At 42.2% G+C, this 19378-nt stretch overlaps 2 protein-coding genes across 3 annotated transcripts; both read right to left on the bottom strand.

Moving 5' to 3' along the window:
• Positions 1-2899: 2899 nt before the first annotated feature.
• Positions 2900-5572, bottom strand: RB195_015469 (uncharacterized protein; the record flags this gene model as incomplete). The annotated part of the gene is made up of 1 exon (XM_013453443.2): positions 2900-5572. The coding sequence occupies one exon, from the start codon at positions 5570-5572 to the stop codon at positions 2900-2902; it is 2673 nt and encodes an 890-aa protein (XP_013308897.2).
• Positions 5573-8269: 2697 nt separating this feature from the next.
• RB195_015468 (uncharacterized protein) lies at positions 8270-19027 on the bottom strand (the record flags this gene model as incomplete). Of its 2 annotated transcripts, XM_064206199.1 has the most annotated exons (16): positions 8382-8437; positions 8504-8520; positions 8586-8620; positions 8792-8896; positions 8956-9017; positions 9069-9123; positions 9176-9303; positions 9363-9474; positions 12287-12440; positions 12542-12663; positions 12736-12833; positions 13198-13327; positions 13460-13574; positions 15775-15936; positions 17506-17551; positions 18853-19027. In XM_064206199.1, the coding sequence occupies 16 exons, from the start codon at positions 19025-19027 to the stop codon at positions 8382-8384; spliced, it is 1572 nt and encodes a 523-aa protein (XP_064062079.1). The 2 variants fall into 2 exon arrangements, with proteins under 2 accessions (XP_064062080.1, XP_064062079.1); XM_064206198.1 differs by lacking the exons at positions 17506-17551; positions 18853-19027 and adding exons at positions 8270-8277; positions 15999-16051 and having other exon boundaries at positions 8365-8437; positions 8510-8620.
• Positions 19028-19378: the final 351 nt, after the last annotated feature.

Below are 19378 nucleotides of genomic sequence, written 5' to 3'. Positions count from 1 at the left end.
GATAGTATTGATTCTTCATCGCAATGTAATGTTGAGGACAACGTGGTGGATGGTCAATATTTTTGCCGGAAAGTATATTTATAGTCGACGTAAAATGCGTTGCATGGGGAAGACGCATCGCATTCCACGATGTGCACTACTCTTTCGCTTCAGAGCGCAACAAACTCATCGAAGCTTCTTTCCTTCTTTATAGTTTCCTTTTTGTATAGATTTAAGAATATTCATCTAAAATATTTTGTTTGTTTCACTCGAACGGTCTTCTAAGGTCTTAGTTTGTGTAGGTTTAATATCTGACTCTTTTTTTGTGTAATTATGCATGATTACCTTTCTTCTTACTCGTATTACTAAGCAAGTTCTTTTTTTTTTCTTTTTTTGAGCTCTTTCCTTTTTCTTAATAGTTCTTCTTTTCCATGCAATAGTCCATGAAAAGGACTACAGTATAGTCGGGTCAAAACGACATGAAGCAGGGTCCAAGCAGTTGCGCTCGAAGCGGTGCGATGGAGCGCAGCCGCTTACGCAACTGCACGATACTTGATGTCATTTTGACTCGATTATATGATTTTTGTATGTGCATAGCCCGCCCAAAACGACAGGAAGCACGGTGCAGTTACGTAAGCGTAGCAGTTAGAATCAAGCAGGGACCCTTACTAGCACTGCTCATCGCTGTGAGTCGCGATGGTCCCACCTTGATTCCTACCACTAGCTCCATCATGCCGCTTCGAGCGCAGCCGCTTACGTAATTGCACCATGCTTCACGTCGTTTTGACCCGACTATATGTGTGAGCGTTAGGTACCAGGATATCATTCCTCCTCATATACTCTTCAGTTCAACAGAAAGGCGTCTATACTACTACTCGTTACGAAGTCTAACACCTAACAACCACTGATAATAGCAGAACCAAAAAGGGATTTGTTGGAGGAATCATCATCTGAGCACTGCTAACCATTTCCAATAAATCTCAAGGAAGTGCAGCATTCGCAGTCTTCACTTCAGCTCTTCCATCCATGATTGTGCCCTGTTAAATAGGAAAAAGAATTATTCACCTCGAGCACATTACCCAATCTGATGAGCTTCTATGATTACCTCATTACTGTAGCACAACCAAAAAGTTTCTCTCGGGCTGCCATTTGCGATTTTCTCAGCTTTGTAAGCCATTGCAGCCATGCATGCCATTAGAACATGCTCATTCTCCAATCTGTTTCAGTCTACAAGCTTTTCAAGTACCTAAGTTACCATACTAATTCCATATCTACCAAACAATGTTTGATGGGGCAGAAGATACTTTCTGCGTCGACTTCTCATTGAAGTTTTGCAACACTGCGCAGCATGGATTAAATGTTTCGCTGAGAGCAGTTGATATATCGCGAAGACCTCAATGGATAAAATTTCATCAAACCTAAACAAATATTAAAAAAAACGAAAAATAAACCCAACGAAGTCGGTAAAGTGGTTATCATATCCGCAATCAGCATACATCCAAACCCGAAGTTTTATAATCGGATCAAAACGACATGAAAAAACGACGTAGAGAAGGCTTGCTAGCACCATTCATCGGTACAGCTCGCGCTGATCCCTCCTCGATCCAAACCGCTAGCCAGGTTCTTCGCCACTTCGAGCGCAACCGCTTACGCAACTGCACCGAACTTCATGTCGCTTTAATGCCACTATGCCAAAAATAGGCAAGAAATGCATAAAACTCAATGGATATCTTATATCAGAATGGTTGTCATACTCTCACTATGCAATCCCTGTGCAAAAGCTTACGAGTCAATCAAAGTTTTACTACAAGAGCAAAGATTCGGTTGAACCAACGAAATCGATGTAGTTGATGAACGGATCAATATCTCCTCTATTATGTTATAACCGCGCAGTTGTGTTGGTGATTTATTTAAAACCAGAATATATTTGAACTGGATTCAAACAAAAGCACGAGCATTCGAGAAAGTGTTGCATAGACTGCCTGAGTAGCACAACAGTCCACGGGGGACGATGCTTTCAGAACATTCAGATCAGTTTACGACCTACTGTACACACATATTTGTCTACCCTACAACAGACTATGTACACTTAGATACCTGTATGGCTTATTTCACTTGTCTTGTTGTCCCCAGTGTCGTTTCCTTTCGTCTTTCTCTTGCGATCATTTAAAAGGTCCATAAGCTTCGCAATGGTCAATGGCACTTTTCAAAAAGGGGAAAATGTCGCACACACAACAGTGATTTGAGAGAATTCCTTCATCAACGTATATAGTTGGGTCAAAACGAAATGAAGTACGGTGCAGTTGCATGATGATTGTGGTGGGCTTTGTCAACACCACCAATTGCGCCGCCGCTTACGCAGTTGTACATTGGTTTATGTCGTTATGATCTGATTATATATTAAATTTTTCCCAAGTGAGCGCTCTCATTATCTGTTGTTAGTTAGAGATCACCTTGCATTGACCTAACAAATTCTAAAAAAAAACAAACGGTAGGGGATCTTGGCACTGGTTTACTCTTGGCTAGGCTTCGATCTGCGATGGAAACAAATAAAGTCGCCCCTTGAGGTCAGAAGAACTCGAGAAAGAGCACACGTCGCGTCGTCGGTTGTCCATCGCAGTTCGACGCCCAGAGTCACCTCCACGCCACGATGAGGCGGTAAACCATCGTGGAGGAGTTGTTTTGTTTTGTTTATTAACTTTCAGCACTTTATTAGTTGATTAGATAAGATTGATAATATAATAACCGTACGGCTTATGAAAAGATGATACGAATATGTTTGCATTCGGAACAATGTTGAAGTACAGGCTCTGGTTACAACATATATAGCAAATGGAAAATTGAATTCCAGAAACACACAACTGCAAATGGAGATGATCAGAAATGTGGCACAAAAAGAATCTGAACGACCGTAGAGACATCAAGAAAGTGTTACGTCACTCGTAGCTTCACTACATGCAGGGCATGTCCCTGGTTCTAACAACATCTTCGGTCCCGCTTCCAAACAACAGGATGAATGTGCGACATGCCCGCAACCGAAGATTCGAAGATCCGTGCCGCGTGTGTCTGATGACAAGAACAAAGATCTTCCACATATCGAACAACGAGCCTCCGATGTAACAGTAACGGAGAGAGCTTGAATTTGGAGATGGAGCGTCAAGAGGTCCCGAACGTCCCCTCGCGTTGCTTCTTGACAACCACGTTGTAGTTCAACCCGAGCCGCATAGTCACGGAGCAGTTTGACAAGAGCATTACGTAGTCCAGGAATGGACATTGCAGATGGGATCTTTTCAATGACGCGAAGAGGATCAATACTACTTCCTGCATGGTTCAGTAAATGTGCGACATGAGCAGGTGTCTGGATGACTTCGTCTATTAGACGAGACCACAGATCTATGTCGTCGTGTTCTTTGCAGTACTCAATTGCCTTATCCAACTGGTTGCACTTTCTAATCATCAGATCCAAGGCGTCAACATGACTTCCGCTTTTTCCGAATAACAAAATCATCTCCTCCACAAAGTTTTTCTGACGACATAATTCGAGCGCCTTCCGAATGTGATAGTTCTCATTTTTACGCAAAAAAGGTATTAGTTTCTTTCTGTCGTACTCTGCATAAAGGCGAACGGCTTGATCGGCGAACTCAGCTCCTTCGTTTTTGCTGAGAAGTTTTGATAAGTAAACCAACTGCAGCTTAGGCTGACCTGCAATCTTAGACATAACCAGCGAGGCTGGCACGTTATCTTCGTTGTCAAGAAGAAGGCGCAGAGCTCGATTCGTATTTATACGCATCAACTCGGACACTTGATCCTTAACGTGCTCAAATAATTGATACTTGTCAATTACAGCGAATATCTGGGGATCCTTCAAGCTGATATAAATCTTTAATGCTGAGTCAAATTTTCTTTCGTGAAGATATAGATGCGCCAGAGCGTGGTACAACCGAATCTCTTCATTTTGATTCGATTCTGATTGATTGGACACAATATCCTGTATACGTTTCAAAGTCATTCCTGTCACAAACCCAGTTCGATACAAATTCGGAGACCACTGCTGCACCAAACGTTTGAAGAGGTCAACATCGTTATAGAGTGCGGCTTGGAGCACAGTTTCGTAGCATTCAGGTTCAAGTTGTGGATCGAAAGTTGGAAGAAACTCCGCGATAAGGGTACAAAGACAGGAACGCTCGAATTCGCCAATAGCCCACATCCACTCCGAAACCGCTTTGCCACATACCTCTGACATCCTAGCTGCAGCTTGACGTGCCTTTCCACTTGCAATCAAGTGTTCAATCATGATACGACCGACAGCTCGACTGTTCCACTCGGTATCTTCAAGATCCGCTTGTTTTTCGCAGGCTAACTCCCATGCCTCTTCTAGTAGACCATTTTCGACTCGCCAACGAACAGTGTCCTTCGCACAGTATGGGGTTGCTATAACCAAGTCCGATGCACTAGCAAGAAAATACGACTCGCACGATGGCAATCCTGCCATCGAAAATTGCCATGGCTGTGAGCAATTTTTCGCTGATAAACTAAGCTGATCTTCGGCCAGAAGGCGGTAAGTCGAATATGTTTTTGGGGCTAGAAGAGAAAGTTGTACAGGTGACGTAGTTGTCGCAATAGATTCGTACGACACCACGGGCGTTGTCTCACACAAAGTGTCCGCATCATCACAGCCAAGTTTCAAGCCAAAAATAACGATATCGGGACGTTCACCAGAAGTTCCGTTCATGTAAGAAACCCCAGAACAAAACATGTTGAGATGCCACATGAAGTGAATTTCAGCCCTTCTTCGAGGCGATCCTTCACTCGCTGTCACTTTAACTATAGTGAGAGTATCGGCCCATGCAACAGCAAGTAGAACATCATCGAGCCAGCAGTGAGTTGGAGGAAAATGTGAAGAGCGCGCTCGATCGACGTCGTGTGATGGTGGTATAAGGGATATTAGTTGATCGGTTACCTTATCGAAAATCCTCGTTCCTCCATCGTTGGTGAATGCTATGAGAGATTGTTGCCAAGAACACTGAGAAATGAATCCGTCTTTCTCTCCACCACGAAATATGACCGTCTCTTTGTATGAAAAGAACTTTTTCTCGTAAATCGTCAAGTTTCTCTCACCAACAACGAACATAGGAAAGAGAGTTGGTTTGGAGAATAATGGGCTTATTGCAATAGAACGAGGCATCACAGAAAGACTTACTACATGATTGAGGTTATCACAACCTATGCCCGAAACGGCAACCCGTCCATCATTTCCGCAACTCATTACGTAGTTTCCTTGCTCATCGATAGATAATTTTGTTACAGCACTTCTATGCGGCCGGAGAACCGGAATATGTTCATGATCTACATGTCCAAAGTGATCCATGATCCAAAGGTAGCCCATTTGAGTGCCAACCACAATAAGCTTGAGATGAGCAGCCATGGTACTTATGATTTGAGAAGTCAGCATCTGCTTAGCATCAGGTCCTTCAATCCTTTGATATTTGAAACGGGGCTCCAAGAGTTTGTCCTCCTCATCTGACGAATAATCAGAGTTCGCTTCTGCAGCAGCGTCGAAGTCATGTGAAACGGTGACTGCGCCATCACACATAGTAGCTGCTCCAAAAGCCGCAGAACCGGCGGTTGTTGGGCACCTCAACAATAAAAGGATAATTACATGCGGATTAATTATCTTCAAAAACACAAACAATGACAGCTGTATCGTCTTATTCTAAAGAATTGCTGTATTCTAAAGAAAATAAGATGTCGAGTCGAGCAAACACAGGCTTTTTGCCTACGCGTCAGACAAGCAAAACGTCCCCAACCAGCAATGACTTAACAGTTTCCATGTAGCTGAAAGTCCCGGGTAAGGTGTCGTTAGGGGGTGGGGGGCACTCAGCGGCGCCCTTATTTCTCGAAGTGAATAATCAAATCAATCGGGTCCCTAAGGCCTAAGCATTGGTCGTAGAGGATCTATGACATGTAAACTTCAGTTACTAGAAGAAAAGAGTAAGTCAGAGCATCGGGAAATAAGGGCGCCACTGAGTACCAGATATCCCAACGCGTCCAACTTGAATTCAGAGTCTTCTTAGTTCATGAACGTGCATGAAGTGTATCCTTTGAAAAAAAAAAACTTGAAGTGGGGTAATCAGTTTATGAATTTACGATAGGAATCATGAATCTTCGCCTCGTGAATTTTCTGAAATCCCAGCACCACGGCGTCTTCATTTTAAACAACCGCTCATCCTCAGTCCATAACTGGAGGGTGAACTACTAGCTTCTAGTTTCTCGATAATGCAGAACAATGCGAATTGTGACAAAGCTTGGAGACGAACGTGTAATGTTCTTGGGCTTGTACATTGGGATATTGGAACGGGATCCGTATACACTATCTCTGGATAGATAAACCCAATCCCATGAATCTATGTGCGTCTGAAAGTCCGTTAGCTACATGAACACAGATATAAAACCAAGAAATTCCAAACAGGGACCAGAACCGATAATTTTGGAAACCACTAAAACTACATTAGTTTAGCTACGCTGATGATGTGAGCCAATATTCCGGACACCCGCGCATTCCTGCCGAGATACCCCACGCTTTTTGCAACGGTCAATTTAAAATCACTTTTTTACAACTACATATTTTCGAGGAATCCCTGAAAATACGTGAAACAACAATAGTATCACAAAGCACACCACTAAACAGTTCTCAAAGTGAAATAAATAGTCATTCACTGAATATATCATGCAGTATTATTGCAAAATTCCACTAAGATTTATAGGTAAATCAAACAATCCTCAAAATCTTTATTGATCTGCAGAGACAACAATATAAGGCCTATCAAAGCAGATAAGCAGTATGAACAGAAGCTTCGTATCATACGATAAATTGAGTCGTTTTGACCGCACTGTACAAAATCATGAACAAACAATTCATAGCTGTGCATTTGGTGACCTATTTCATTGACACTGCAAATTATCTGATAGAAGAATGGAACTAGACCTCCTTTCCTATAGAAAAAGCACGAAAAAGAAAAAGAAAAGAAAAAAAAGCAAGAAAAAGCATCACCAATAAGTAGCACGTAGTATAATGCATAATCACGACTACCTCTCTTTAACACGTAAAAGCATACATGACTAATGTTAGTTCCATTGCAAAGCAATCGAACAAGATAAAAAGAGTTCCTTTCTTTTTAAAATCAGAATATATGAATCACAAAACTAACGATAACAAATACCCAACAACAGCTTTAAAAACTGCAAATTAAGAAGAAACAACCATAACAGAAGAGAAAAAAATCTAGAAAAATGAGATAAAGGATAAAGTTAAAGGATAAAGTTTCTGGCGTTAATCAATCCGCTTGGGATGCGCCCCATCGTTCACTTCAATTCAGAATCGTTTGAGGTTTAAGAACGTGTATCTAGCCTATACAATGACTTGCAGTGGCTAGCCGATGTGTCAAGTCAGTATTTTTATCCTCCCAGACAAGTCTGGTACCAATTTATCGACCCCGGAGGGATGAAAGGCTTGGTGAGCACTAGGGCGGATTTGAACCGATTGTGTAGTAAGCGGAACCCCTAACCGCTACACTACACCCGCCCCACGATTGCACAAAAAGTGGGGCATAAATCAAATTCCTACAAACAGATATCTTTGAGGGCCTTGGAATCAGAAGAAACTGAAGAACTAGCGAAAAATGGATTCCTTAGTATTACGAATACACAAGATGAAAACTGTGCACAGCTACACAAAAAAAATGGGACAGAAAGTAAATGCCTAAGAAGTAAGAATTTAGAAGTGTCGAATGAAATGAATTGAAACGAATGGATTTGGATCCAGGACGGAACGGGAGCAGGCACAGGACTCCTTGCGCTGCGTAGTAATATCAGCAAAGATATCAATACTATAGCTGCGCTATGAAAGTTCAATAATACGGTTGGAAAAACACATGAAACGCTTGATGCTGACATTCGCCGACGCAACCATATCGCTTGCCTGAGTATAAAAGGATGTTCCACAACCGTGCGAGCAGCTTTCTCATTCGACGGCCAACAAGGCAACAAGCATCGCAATACCCGCACAGCTTCAATAAACAATACCAACAAGCAGTGATCTGGTACTGGCAATACTGTATAAACCTTTACTGTAAATAAAGTGTATCCTTCAGTCTTGGTCGACAACTAGACCGCGTGGCAATACGGATAAGATAAATCTATCCGTATCTTTGGCGAGCAAGAAAACCCTTCACAATTCCACACATACATCAATCACAGCAATCAAAACTACAGTTCTTGTTAGTTGACAAATTCAAAGCCCTGACATTTCAGAATATTAATAAAATCCTCCAGTAAATTCTAAGGAACAAAATGAAGATGCCTGAACGACGAAAAAAATGCAGGCACCTGCTGGCGACACACAATCAGAATGGCAGAAGAAATGAACGGAACTTAAAATTGAGCCAGTCCCAGAAATTCGCTGCAAAGAAATACTTTTAAAAAAACCAACGGTAACGAGAATTGCAGGAAAACGTGAGAAACATACCTAAACACGCATTAAAGCTTTAACTAGCTTTTCAAATAACTCTGGATTCGCTTCTTTCATTGCTGCTCTAACTTTAAGTGACATCAAACATTTGTGCATATACATGCGAAGTTCATTCTGAACCATAAAATATCATCATGGATAAACAAACTCAATGAAGACTAATACGAAGCATTCGTTCTCCACTCAGCTCCTCAACTCGATACTTTTTAAGTTAAGTTTTTATTGCTTTTGAGCAAATACTTATAGATGTTTCAACAAGATATATTAGTTCATGCTAACTTTTACCTCTGTTTCTTCATCAGTACTACTACGGTACTTGCTGTCACTATAAGTGTTTTCTAGATATATCTGATCACTAGTTCTACTTGATGTTCTTGACGTTAAATTGTCCTGTAATATAGCTCAAACATTAAAATTGAAAACTGCCACCATATTAGAAAGCCACCAACATCTAACTCTTCCAGCTGTATTCCAGAGTCACTATTCTTCTCATTAAATGTACTCCTTTCACCTAGAACAATATTTGTCGAATTTATCAAGTATACATGGAGCTAGCTCATACCTTCCCTTTTCAGATATTCAGTGTTCCGAGTTCTTCTGTATTGCAGAGCTGCTTGCTGCAACTTCCAAGATACATAACACCCATGCTTATTGACAAAGTTAACTTACGGAATTAAGGATGTCATTCTTTCCACTCTTATAGATCTTTACAACATTAAGTATCTTTTTAACCTTCCATCGCGGAAACTCATCAGGCTTGAATTGCCTAATAGCTTCAACCCTGTAGATGCCGTAATCTGTAAAATATAAGTTTTGATAAGCATTCTAAAATTACTTGCAACTAGACCGGTCTCACCACGATTTCCGAAAAGATCGTACTCGTCCCTGATGAACTCCCATTGTTCACTCCATACAATCTTACTCCCATGTTCATCAGTACATCCAATGTGTTCCACCAGTAGTTTCAACTTAAAATAAAAAAGATAGCTCGACGCAGGGTCATCTGTTCTTAGCTTTACCAGTTCTTCTGACCATTAACTAGTATTGGAAAGGAAACAAAGTTAGGAAACAAAGTTTAGCAGGGTCTAATTTCCTTTGTTCCCTGAGTCCGAAATGACCATTATCAGTAAATAGATAGGTTCAAATCCCTACCACTTCGAAATCTACCAAATTTCTATGACGCTGGAGGTTACCCCGAATCCTGCAGCTAAGATTACTAAATAGGTCTTATTGGGTACAGAATTAAAAATACAAGACAAGTCACTAAACTGTTGATATCAACAAGAAATAGCCTCACGTAACAGAACACATAATATGAAAGTTGTTTAAAGTACCACTTTTCATAGCTGTAATTCATAAAACAAGAAAAACGTTCCATTAAAAGGAGAACCATCCACAAAGGTTTACAGCTTCATAGTGGCGTAGAAGTGACTCTGAGAGTCGAACTGCGATGCACAGTGGAAGTTCGCCCTCCGGGTCTTCCAAGCTGAGAAGGAGTTCGACACACATCCGATATTCCGACTTCTCGGAGTCGGAAGCCTAGCTAAGAGCAAAACAGCTCCTAGTATTCACCACCGTCTTAGCAAAATGTCGCAAAGTGGCTCCCTGATCCATATAGGTTGGGCGTGAAAGCTAAGCTAGCCGTGGCAGGGCAGCTTAGTTTGGGGAAAAGTCTTTTTGCCACGCCAACATATTCACTTCCTCAGTACTCTGTACAATGGGCCCTGCCGTCTCAGACGTTGTGGCGACCGGTGAGAGGCGATCAAATCTCAGGTTGCTTAGGACGTCTTTGATTCTGGACCAAGGCGACATACTCACAACTCACTATGGAGACTGTCTCAGACTGTGTACTTGGAGAACGCGAAAACAGTGTCCACAGACGCTGACCTGCATGTCCTTCTCGGAGCTGCAGAGCGTATCAAATTTCATGTAATCTCTGCAGGAGACCAAGTGCAGAAGGAGCGACGTACGACAGATGAATGACGGTACACTCGTCATTCGTGGAAAGAAGGTTCCGTCACAAGATGTAGGTGGTGCTGGTTTTGTTGTGCACCCATCCGTTGTCCATCCTGTCGATTCTCATGAGATCCTGTCACCTCGTCTGGCCATTCTTCGCCTCCCCCCTCTGCGCCAAAAACCCACCAACATCAACAAGTGCTACTCACCAACGTCAGCAGCCGATGAATCAGAATTGGACGCGTTTTAAGAAGAGCTGGAGGAAGTGGTTCGCAACGAGAAGTCCTCCTACAAGTTCGTTGTCTGAGACTTCAACGCAAAACTAGGAAGGGCTACAGAAGAGGAAAACAGGATAAGAAGATTTGGACTAAGGGACCGGAATGAAAACGGCAACCGTCTCTCCGGGCTGTTGTCAGCCGCTCGCCTCTTTCATGAGAACTCTCTTTTCATTAAGAACTATCATCGTCGGTGGACATGGGAATCGCTCAATGCGGAGATCGACCACATACTCACCAACCGGAAGTGGTGTCTACTTGACATCTCAGTAGTACCATCTTTTTGTAGTGGTTCTGATCACCGTCTCCTTAAAGCGAAAATACGACTTAGCCACGCGATGGAAAAGAACATCTGCTATCGGTAACGAAGGAGAAAAGAAGTCGTCTACGATGATAGCGTACTCAAGGACTCCTTGTCCCAAGGTGACTGGCACATCGAGGAGGACCCAAACGACGACTACGAGATGCTGCTCAGAGGATTAGGATTAGACCCTGTGCCGAACGTTCTTCGAAGCCGCGCGCGACAAAGATGGATCGAATTTCGAAGACCAACAAGGAATTGTTGTAAAGAAAAAGGACTTTGAGGCTTGATCTGAATGCATCGCACATTTAGCACAACTTGAAGGCTCCCATGTAGTGATAACTTCGTCATACGTATACCTCGGACGTGCTATGAATAGGGAAAACGACTTGAAGGAAGAACTGAATGGAAGGATGAGAGCAGCATGGGCAGCATTCGCACCCGTTAGAGAAGCTACGGACCAAGATCTCCGTGCTCATCTGTTTGACTCGACAGTTCTTCCAGCGTTCTGTTACGCAGCGGAGACGACAGCGCGGCCACGTCTAGGAAACTCACAAAAAACAACTAGTCAGTACCCACAGAGCCCTTGAGAGATGTATTCTGAAGTTTAACCGGCGCACACAACACCTAGCCGGGCTTCGCTGCTCCGACTTAAGAGCAACGTCTCGTCTTCGCGAACTAGTGCAATATATATCGAAAGCAAAACATAGATGGGTCGGTCACATCATGAGAAGAATCGACGATAGATGGACTAAAAGAGCGCTGGACTGGTTCCCAAGAGATGGTAAACGTCTTCGAGGGAGACCGCCAACGAGATGGGCTGATGTGTTCGCTACACGGATGGACCAACTGAGAGCTCAGCTGGATGCGGCTTAAGGACCTCGTCAACGTCACCCACAAATCTTGACGACATCTTGGATGACAATGGCGAGGGAACGAAACGACTGGAAGAGATGCTGGGGCACGCACGTCCAGTGAAGACGGGCCATTTAAGTAAGTATCTAAGTAAGTAAAGGGATAAGGGTAATAACGTTTTGTCCTATGACGCAGAAAAAACGGCTTACATCGATGAAGATAGCGCTAGCAACATTTGCGCGTACATGAATGAATACACACCATCGCAAGAGATTACTCACAAACAAAACTTCGCAGCTGCAATATCTTCGAAGAGCTACTAATTTTTAATTAACCCTTGAATAACCAACTTCCGGTCTCAACCATAATACCCTATTTCAAAGAAAAGCCTACCGCAAAATATCTGTCATAAATGATGACAGGTGACCTGTTTTCAGTAGTCTCAACTTTTCCAAGCACGTAAAAGCTTTGACCAAAACCAGGGTCTCCTTTACGAACGTTGAACAGCACCTCGCGTCCAAGCAAACTATCTGCCTCGTTCCTTCCTCTAAAATACTGCAAAAAAAATATTGTTCTCAAATGATTTCAAGTTTTTGCTTTTGTTAGACTGAAACTAGGCTTTACATCAACCACAAGGAGGAAACGTACACGTCTCTTCCAGTGAAAAACCGAACATCGTGAGGGAAATCCCGCGAAGTAATGTAGTTAGCAATCCTTCTTGGGCCTTCGTTTACTGCGCCAACTATTCCTTTGTAAGGAAACTTATTTTCCTGGAGATCAAAAGTTAAATCCTTCCTACAGTCCAAAATCCAATGAACATACGTAAAACAACTGGAACTCACATAGTCAGAAGTCTCCCCCATGTACTTGTCTACAAAACACAGAATCCACGACGCTCCAAATGGAAAGTCAGAATACATAACAGTGGCCCATAACTTCCCTAAATTTCACTTACAATCAAGAGCAAGAATTATGAATAAAAATTAAGCTTCACTAGAATCCTTTTCTGAATCTAAAGGTTGGAGGGAATGTCAAGGAAAACTGAGATTAGAGAAGGGTCTCTCATTAGAACTCTAAAGGATACGTAGAATAATGTAATAACTCCTATTTTTGTTCATTGGCAAGACTTACAAATAAAAAGCATGACAATGGTTACAACAAAAAATAAGATCAATTTTTTCGGCATGAAATAAGTGTCTAGTTTTAAAAAAAAGGCTCATAGCACACCGCTAATGCCGAATTTAAACTTACAGACATATCTACATAACTTAAGCATCGTATAAATAATAAATAAGTTAAAATACCTATGTATTTCCTCTCTAGAACGCCGCGACTGTCATCAACCACTCCAATAACGTCATTGAAAATTGCTGGGTTTGTTAACGGAACCTCCTTGTAGCGAATACATCCGCAAGTGTAGAAGCTCCCAATGAACTAAAAATTGTTAAGTTGTCATTGCGAAAATTCTCCGCAGAAAAACGAAAAATACGAGATTAAAAATCACGTAACACTTAATTTTAAAAATAAATTCTCCTTAGAAACTGTAAGGAACAGTAAAAATAAAACCTTGGGGTAAGGGTCCGTTGTTTCGCTTGCTAAGCGTAAAGCCATTGTGTTATAACCATTATATGGGTTCCAGTTAATAATATCTATCCTATTTATACATTCGTTCGATGAAAAGCTAAAAATACAATACACAGGACCATATGCACTAATTTTTGGCTTAACAGTTACTAATACATGGTACGTTCAATGAAATTTGAAGTAAATTCTATTTTATAAAACAGCGACTGTGTGCATGTCTACCTAACTGGCTCAAATCCCTGCATACAAACACAAAGGATGCGAACAAGTAGTAGAAATATGGATAATTGAACCAGTATCACTGTTCGCAAGCTGCATGAAATAACAAATCAACTACTAATGACATCAAAGTTGAACAACTTAACCGCAGCACCCATCCACGCCCCAACAAAGGTTTGGCGTAGAGCGAATACGAGCAGTCACTACCGTAGCCCGAAAACCCACCCGAGCAGTTTCGACTTTATTCTTTTTTAAGTTATTATTTTCACTCTCAGTTTCACTCAACTGATTCACCCTTGAGGACTGCTGGCATATGTACTATCATATGGCGATACCTCACCAAGCGGCGCGATTAGCTCGGCCAAGCATTAGCAGTGCTAGAGCGCGCAATTGCCGCACGTATGAATGAGAATTCCACTTCGATTATTCAAGTGGCGTTAGCTCTAATATAATAAGAATGTTTATATTATTGTTATTGCTACCATTACCTCTACGCAGATGTCCACCACTAGGAACCTTTACAAGCGTAAACACGTAAGTAAGAGCAGTAACTACGAAAGTAAGCAGTATATAAGTAAGCAGGTAAGGAAGCTTAAGTAACAGCATCCAATACATAACTATCTTGGTTGATGAGAAACATATAAGATGATATGACCAAAGGAATAATATTAGAAAATGTAACTGGATTGCGTCGAACATATGGGTTAGTAAAATACTGATGAGATTCCAATTTCCAAGAAAACAACAAGTAGTCCTGTCAAGCTAATGGTACCTGTGCAACTGGGCAAGCAGGTGCGCTCGAAGAGCTGCGGTGGAGATAGAAGTGGGAATATAGCGAACTGCAGCGATGAGTGGTACTGACAAGGATCCCTCCTCGTTCCTAATCGTTAGCTCTACCGCCCAACTCCGAGCGCAGTTGCACTGAGCTTCATGTCGCTCTTCACCCGACTATAGTATGACATCAATCCGTGGTGAAATCGTGAAGTTTGGTAGTGAAAAAAGTAGAAAAAAGTCCTCGCTATGAGTAACGTGTGTATTTCGAGGAATGACAGATGTAATAGTATTGTTCAACATTCTGGTTTAATAAGGAATGTAATATTTAGCTATACAGGGTCAGGATCTTGATATTGCTACAAAATGAAAAGTGTTAAAGCACCTCTCCATGAGCTAGTAAAACCTAGTTGCAGAAACCCATAGAACTAAAAGCAAAAACAAAAGAGGGCAAAATTGTGCAGGTAACATCAAAACAAGACTTCCGTTTGACGTCTGAACTCGTCACAAACTTTGATATCGATAGGACTAAAGACAACATATGGTAAATGGAGAATATCAAGCATCTCAACAATGTTTAGCGTCTTTTGACAACAAACAGTAGCAAATAACAATTCAGATAACATAACAAACTTGGAACGCAAACCTCCCACTGAACATGAAAATGAACCAAAATATCATCACAAAGGTGTTTAAAAGCACGTATTATATTGGCGGATAGCGCTCTAACCCTACTATTCCCTTGCCGAGCCAGCTGCGCCGCGTCGCGTCTGAAGATCAAGGTCTTCGCTTCAGATGATAAGACTAGGTGTGATGTGTGCAATGAGGCTTAATGCTAAAAGACCAGAAGTGTTTCAAACTTCCCTTAAGAATTCATGGGCATCTTCTGCGATTTGACTGTCACTTGTTTTATAACCACCCATCGCCTTTTCACAACAATACGTATGCACATGGTTAGAAAAAAGTCACATGCAACCTATGAATAGTTTGCAGAAACGTTCGATCTACTCTAAGGTTGGTGATAAGGGCCTCTTGCCTCCAAAACTCCTAGAGTGGTGCATATCACAGAATTTGTGGGAGTATTTCTTCGGTTCGGGTAGAGGTTGTGCATTTCGTGTGAAATAAGGCATAAAATCTTCAACTTGAGCAACCTCGACTAAACGGAGCGTTCATAAATCGGTACCTTCCACTCTGGATGTCGTTATTATTGGATCAATAATTGCACTTTTTTTTTCCTCTACGCTCGGAGCTACCAAAAAAGTACGACGAGCGCTTCTATAAAGTTCGCTGAGAAATATAACACTTACCTCCACTCAATTACAATGACTGCACCTATTTGAGGGGCACGAAGTGAAGGAGCAAAATTGCCAATCAGGCATGTTTTATTGACGACCAACACAAATGATGCCGCTGACGCATTCTTCACAACAAATGCCTTATCCGTATTTAAAGCAGCCATTATCACATTGCTGAAAAGAAATTTCACAACGAAGCCGGAAAGCTGGAATGAGAAGGAGTGTGAGTGAGTCACCGTTTAGCGGATGACTCACGGTTCTCCGTAAGCTTTATGTACGACAGCTCCATCGTAGCAATGAAAAAACGCATCTTACAAAATAAAAGAGAACTCATCTCTCCCCCTCCCCCTTCACTAACATTACCGCTGGTAAATTCCCCGAGAGGAAGATCTTTCACCGATGGCAGCGATGAACTTCGATGATAGCATTCATGGTGGACAGTGTCTATGAAGAAATGATTCGAAGGTTAGCACTTCCTTCTCTTCCCCACAATTAATATTTATCAGTAACGAAGCTGCCGTCAACCACTGTTAGTGTCATTGGAAACAGTTCACTCTGCCCTCGGAATGGGCTGTTTGGACGTGACAACGCGTATGGCGTACACGAGTCCGGTAGACATAAGCATCATAATACGGTCAAAGAAAAAGTTCTTATACCTGGAGAAGAGATCACTAGGTGAACGACACCTGAGTGTATTTCTAACAAAAACTAAACCGACAGTTCAGCAGTAGTAACCATTCACTTCAGTAGGATTGGTCGAATGTATCTGTTTCTGAATGCATCTTGAATCTTTGGCTCGTCTTTGTTATGAGATCACATAAAGAACATGGCTGGCGTTGACCACTTTCTCTGGAGTAAGTCAATCAGACTGAAGTATATGTTGAGCGTTCTTCAGGTCAGAATTGTGAAAATTTATGAACGTATATGCAGTTCGGTGACTTACGGACGCCAGCTGATACCTTAAATCGGTGTTCTTATCCACTCACACAAGTCTAATTACTACTCACTTCGGACGGATGAAAAGGTAGATCGGGGGATGATCGAACTATTTTCCACGAACATGATGTGTCCTATTAAAATTGCTCTAGACCAGTTATTATTCAGACCATCCTCGACGTTGGGTACACGTAAGGCAAGCATGATGCACCACTCAACTACTTGCCATACGTTCCTTATTTTATTTTACGGATTGAGGGCACGTAAGAAGAACAGGAAGCACATTACCACGACGCGACCGTAACGTTACTAGGAGCTCTTTCGCCCCACCAGTTTGATTAGTAGCTAGTGTAAACTATGTTTAACAACAAATACCAGAAACGTTCGCATGTCATGTTGTTTGTGTTCAGCTCATAAGGTTTACGAATCCAGTGCACGATGGGTAAGTCTACTAGGGGGAAAATGTGGTTAGTAGAGGGTAGGGGGCACTCAGTGGCACCCTTATTTCTGGACGCTCTATCTTACTTTTCTCTCTTAGTAACTCAAGTTTACACGTCATAGACTTAAGCATTAGTCTTAAACGTCATAGACGTTTAAGACTAATGCTTAAGTCTGAGGCCACGACTGATTTAGTCATTTACTTCGAGAAATAAAGGCGCCAGTGATTGCACCAGGGTTTCGGACGCCCTTTCATCGATCGGTCGATCGTGCTGACACAACAACTGACTGCACTGCAACCGCCCACGCATATGTGAACAATAGAAAAGCAATCTTCTTGGAAATAATCTGAAGCGCAAGAAGACTCACCTAAACCCACCGCCTCCTCCACATACAATTTCGTAATCGACAGCAACTCAAACGAAAAGTGCGCCGTGCGCGTTGGCTTCGTACATTACGCACCTATTACGCACAAAACGCAACCCCAAGGCATTCTAGCCAAAGGAACATTTGGAATAGGGATCTTTTCATTAAATTCTAATCGATTAGTGGAAAGAGAAATTAGGGAGGAGGAGGTGAAAAAAAATTCAGCTTGGAATCTCACGAGAAGAGTCGTGTTAATTATCAGTTGATTCAACAACGAAACATTACCGTAGAACCTAATGCTGTCTTTGGGATGCTTTGAAAAGTTGAAAAGATGGATTAAAAACAGTTAGAAACGCTGAAAAAGCGTGATTTCATGCTTTTTTGGTTTTTGCTTTTTTTCCAATCTACTTGATACGTCTGAGGAAGTCGACTCACTGAACTGTTACCGTACACCATTAGGAAAGAACCTAATGTTTTGTATGTTATGTAAAGACATAGAAAGAGTATGAAATCTTCCACAATAAATAAGACAAGGATTGAAATCTTCAACCTGAAGAAATTGAATTGCATTATAGCTAAGACTAAACAAGCGCATAACTGCAATAATTAACTTCAACAACCAAATGAATTGAATGAGATACGCTGATTGTACGGATACGGATACCAATGTCATGACAGGCTATCAAATGTAAAGCAATAAGCTGTAAAGAATGCGAGGCGTTTGTATACATGACGTTTTTTATGTCAACATCTTTGTCATTAGTCATATCGAACATCTGCACAACGACGATAGCGAATATTTCAGCAGTGATAGCCAACAGTTCCAATGATCAGTAAGAAATAATTGTTGCGTATGACTCGATGATACGAAAAACAACCAATATTCACACTGTACCCGTATCAATCAGTAGAAACGTTTACAGTAGAAGTAAAAACATTCAGGGCGGCCCTATAGCTGTAATCATCTTAACAAAGCTATATAATGACTTCTTTTAATTCTTATCCAACGCAATTTCTTGTCTTTCAGATTTATAGTCGGTTCAGAACGAAACGAAACGGCGTAGCAATTGGGGTCGCGATGGGACCTTTGCTAACATCATTCATTCTTGTAGTTCGTGATGATCCCACCTTCTAACCACTATGCCCCACCCTGTCGCTACGAGTGCAGCCGCATACGCAAATGTACCGAAAATCTTGCCATTTTGATCCCACTACATCCAGAGATGTACTGTTTCAAGCTACGCTCTTAGACATACATAGTTTTATGCCCTATATAAAACTTCCGAATCCGCTACCTTTCATATAGGTGCATGCCGTCTCAAGAAAGATCATAGCGCGAAGAAATGATACTTAGATGGCCCGTCTTTACTGGACGTGCGGACCCCAGCATCTCTTCCAGTCGTTTCGTTCCCTCGCCATTGTCATCCATGATGCTCTCAAGTTTCGTGAGTGACGTTGACGGGGTCCTTGAGCGGTATCCAGCTGAGCTCACAGCTGGTCCATCCGTGTAGCGAACACAACCCATCTCGTTTGCGGTCTCCCTCGAGGGCGTTTAGCGTCTCTTGGGATCCACTCTAGCGCTCTTTTAGTCCATGTATCGTCGATTCCACGGATCTCCCTCACTAGAGGGATCACAGCCGGTTAGTCGCGAGGCTACGTGGCGCGTCCCCGGGTGGCGGATAGGGGGCTAATCGCGGACCAAAAGCGACCTTGCGCTTGCCCAGAGACGCAGGTGGATTCAGGGGATGGACTCCCTGTTTCTGCTGAGCCAGGACTGACTCATGACATCCTTGTATCCCGCACGTCGGTCCGGCCAAAAGCCTGCAATCAAGTGACTGGGAGGTGCAAGGGAGGCGGTTTGGAGTCGCCTCCAACA

Source organism: Necator americanus, chromosome V (genome assembly GCF_031761385.1).
Source record: "Necator americanus strain Aroian chromosome V, whole genome shotgun sequence".
NCBI classification, from domain to species: Eukaryota; Metazoa; Nematoda; class Chromadorea; order Rhabditida; family Ancylostomatidae; genus Necator; species Necator americanus.
This window is presented reverse-complemented; position numbering and strand designations above follow the sequence as displayed.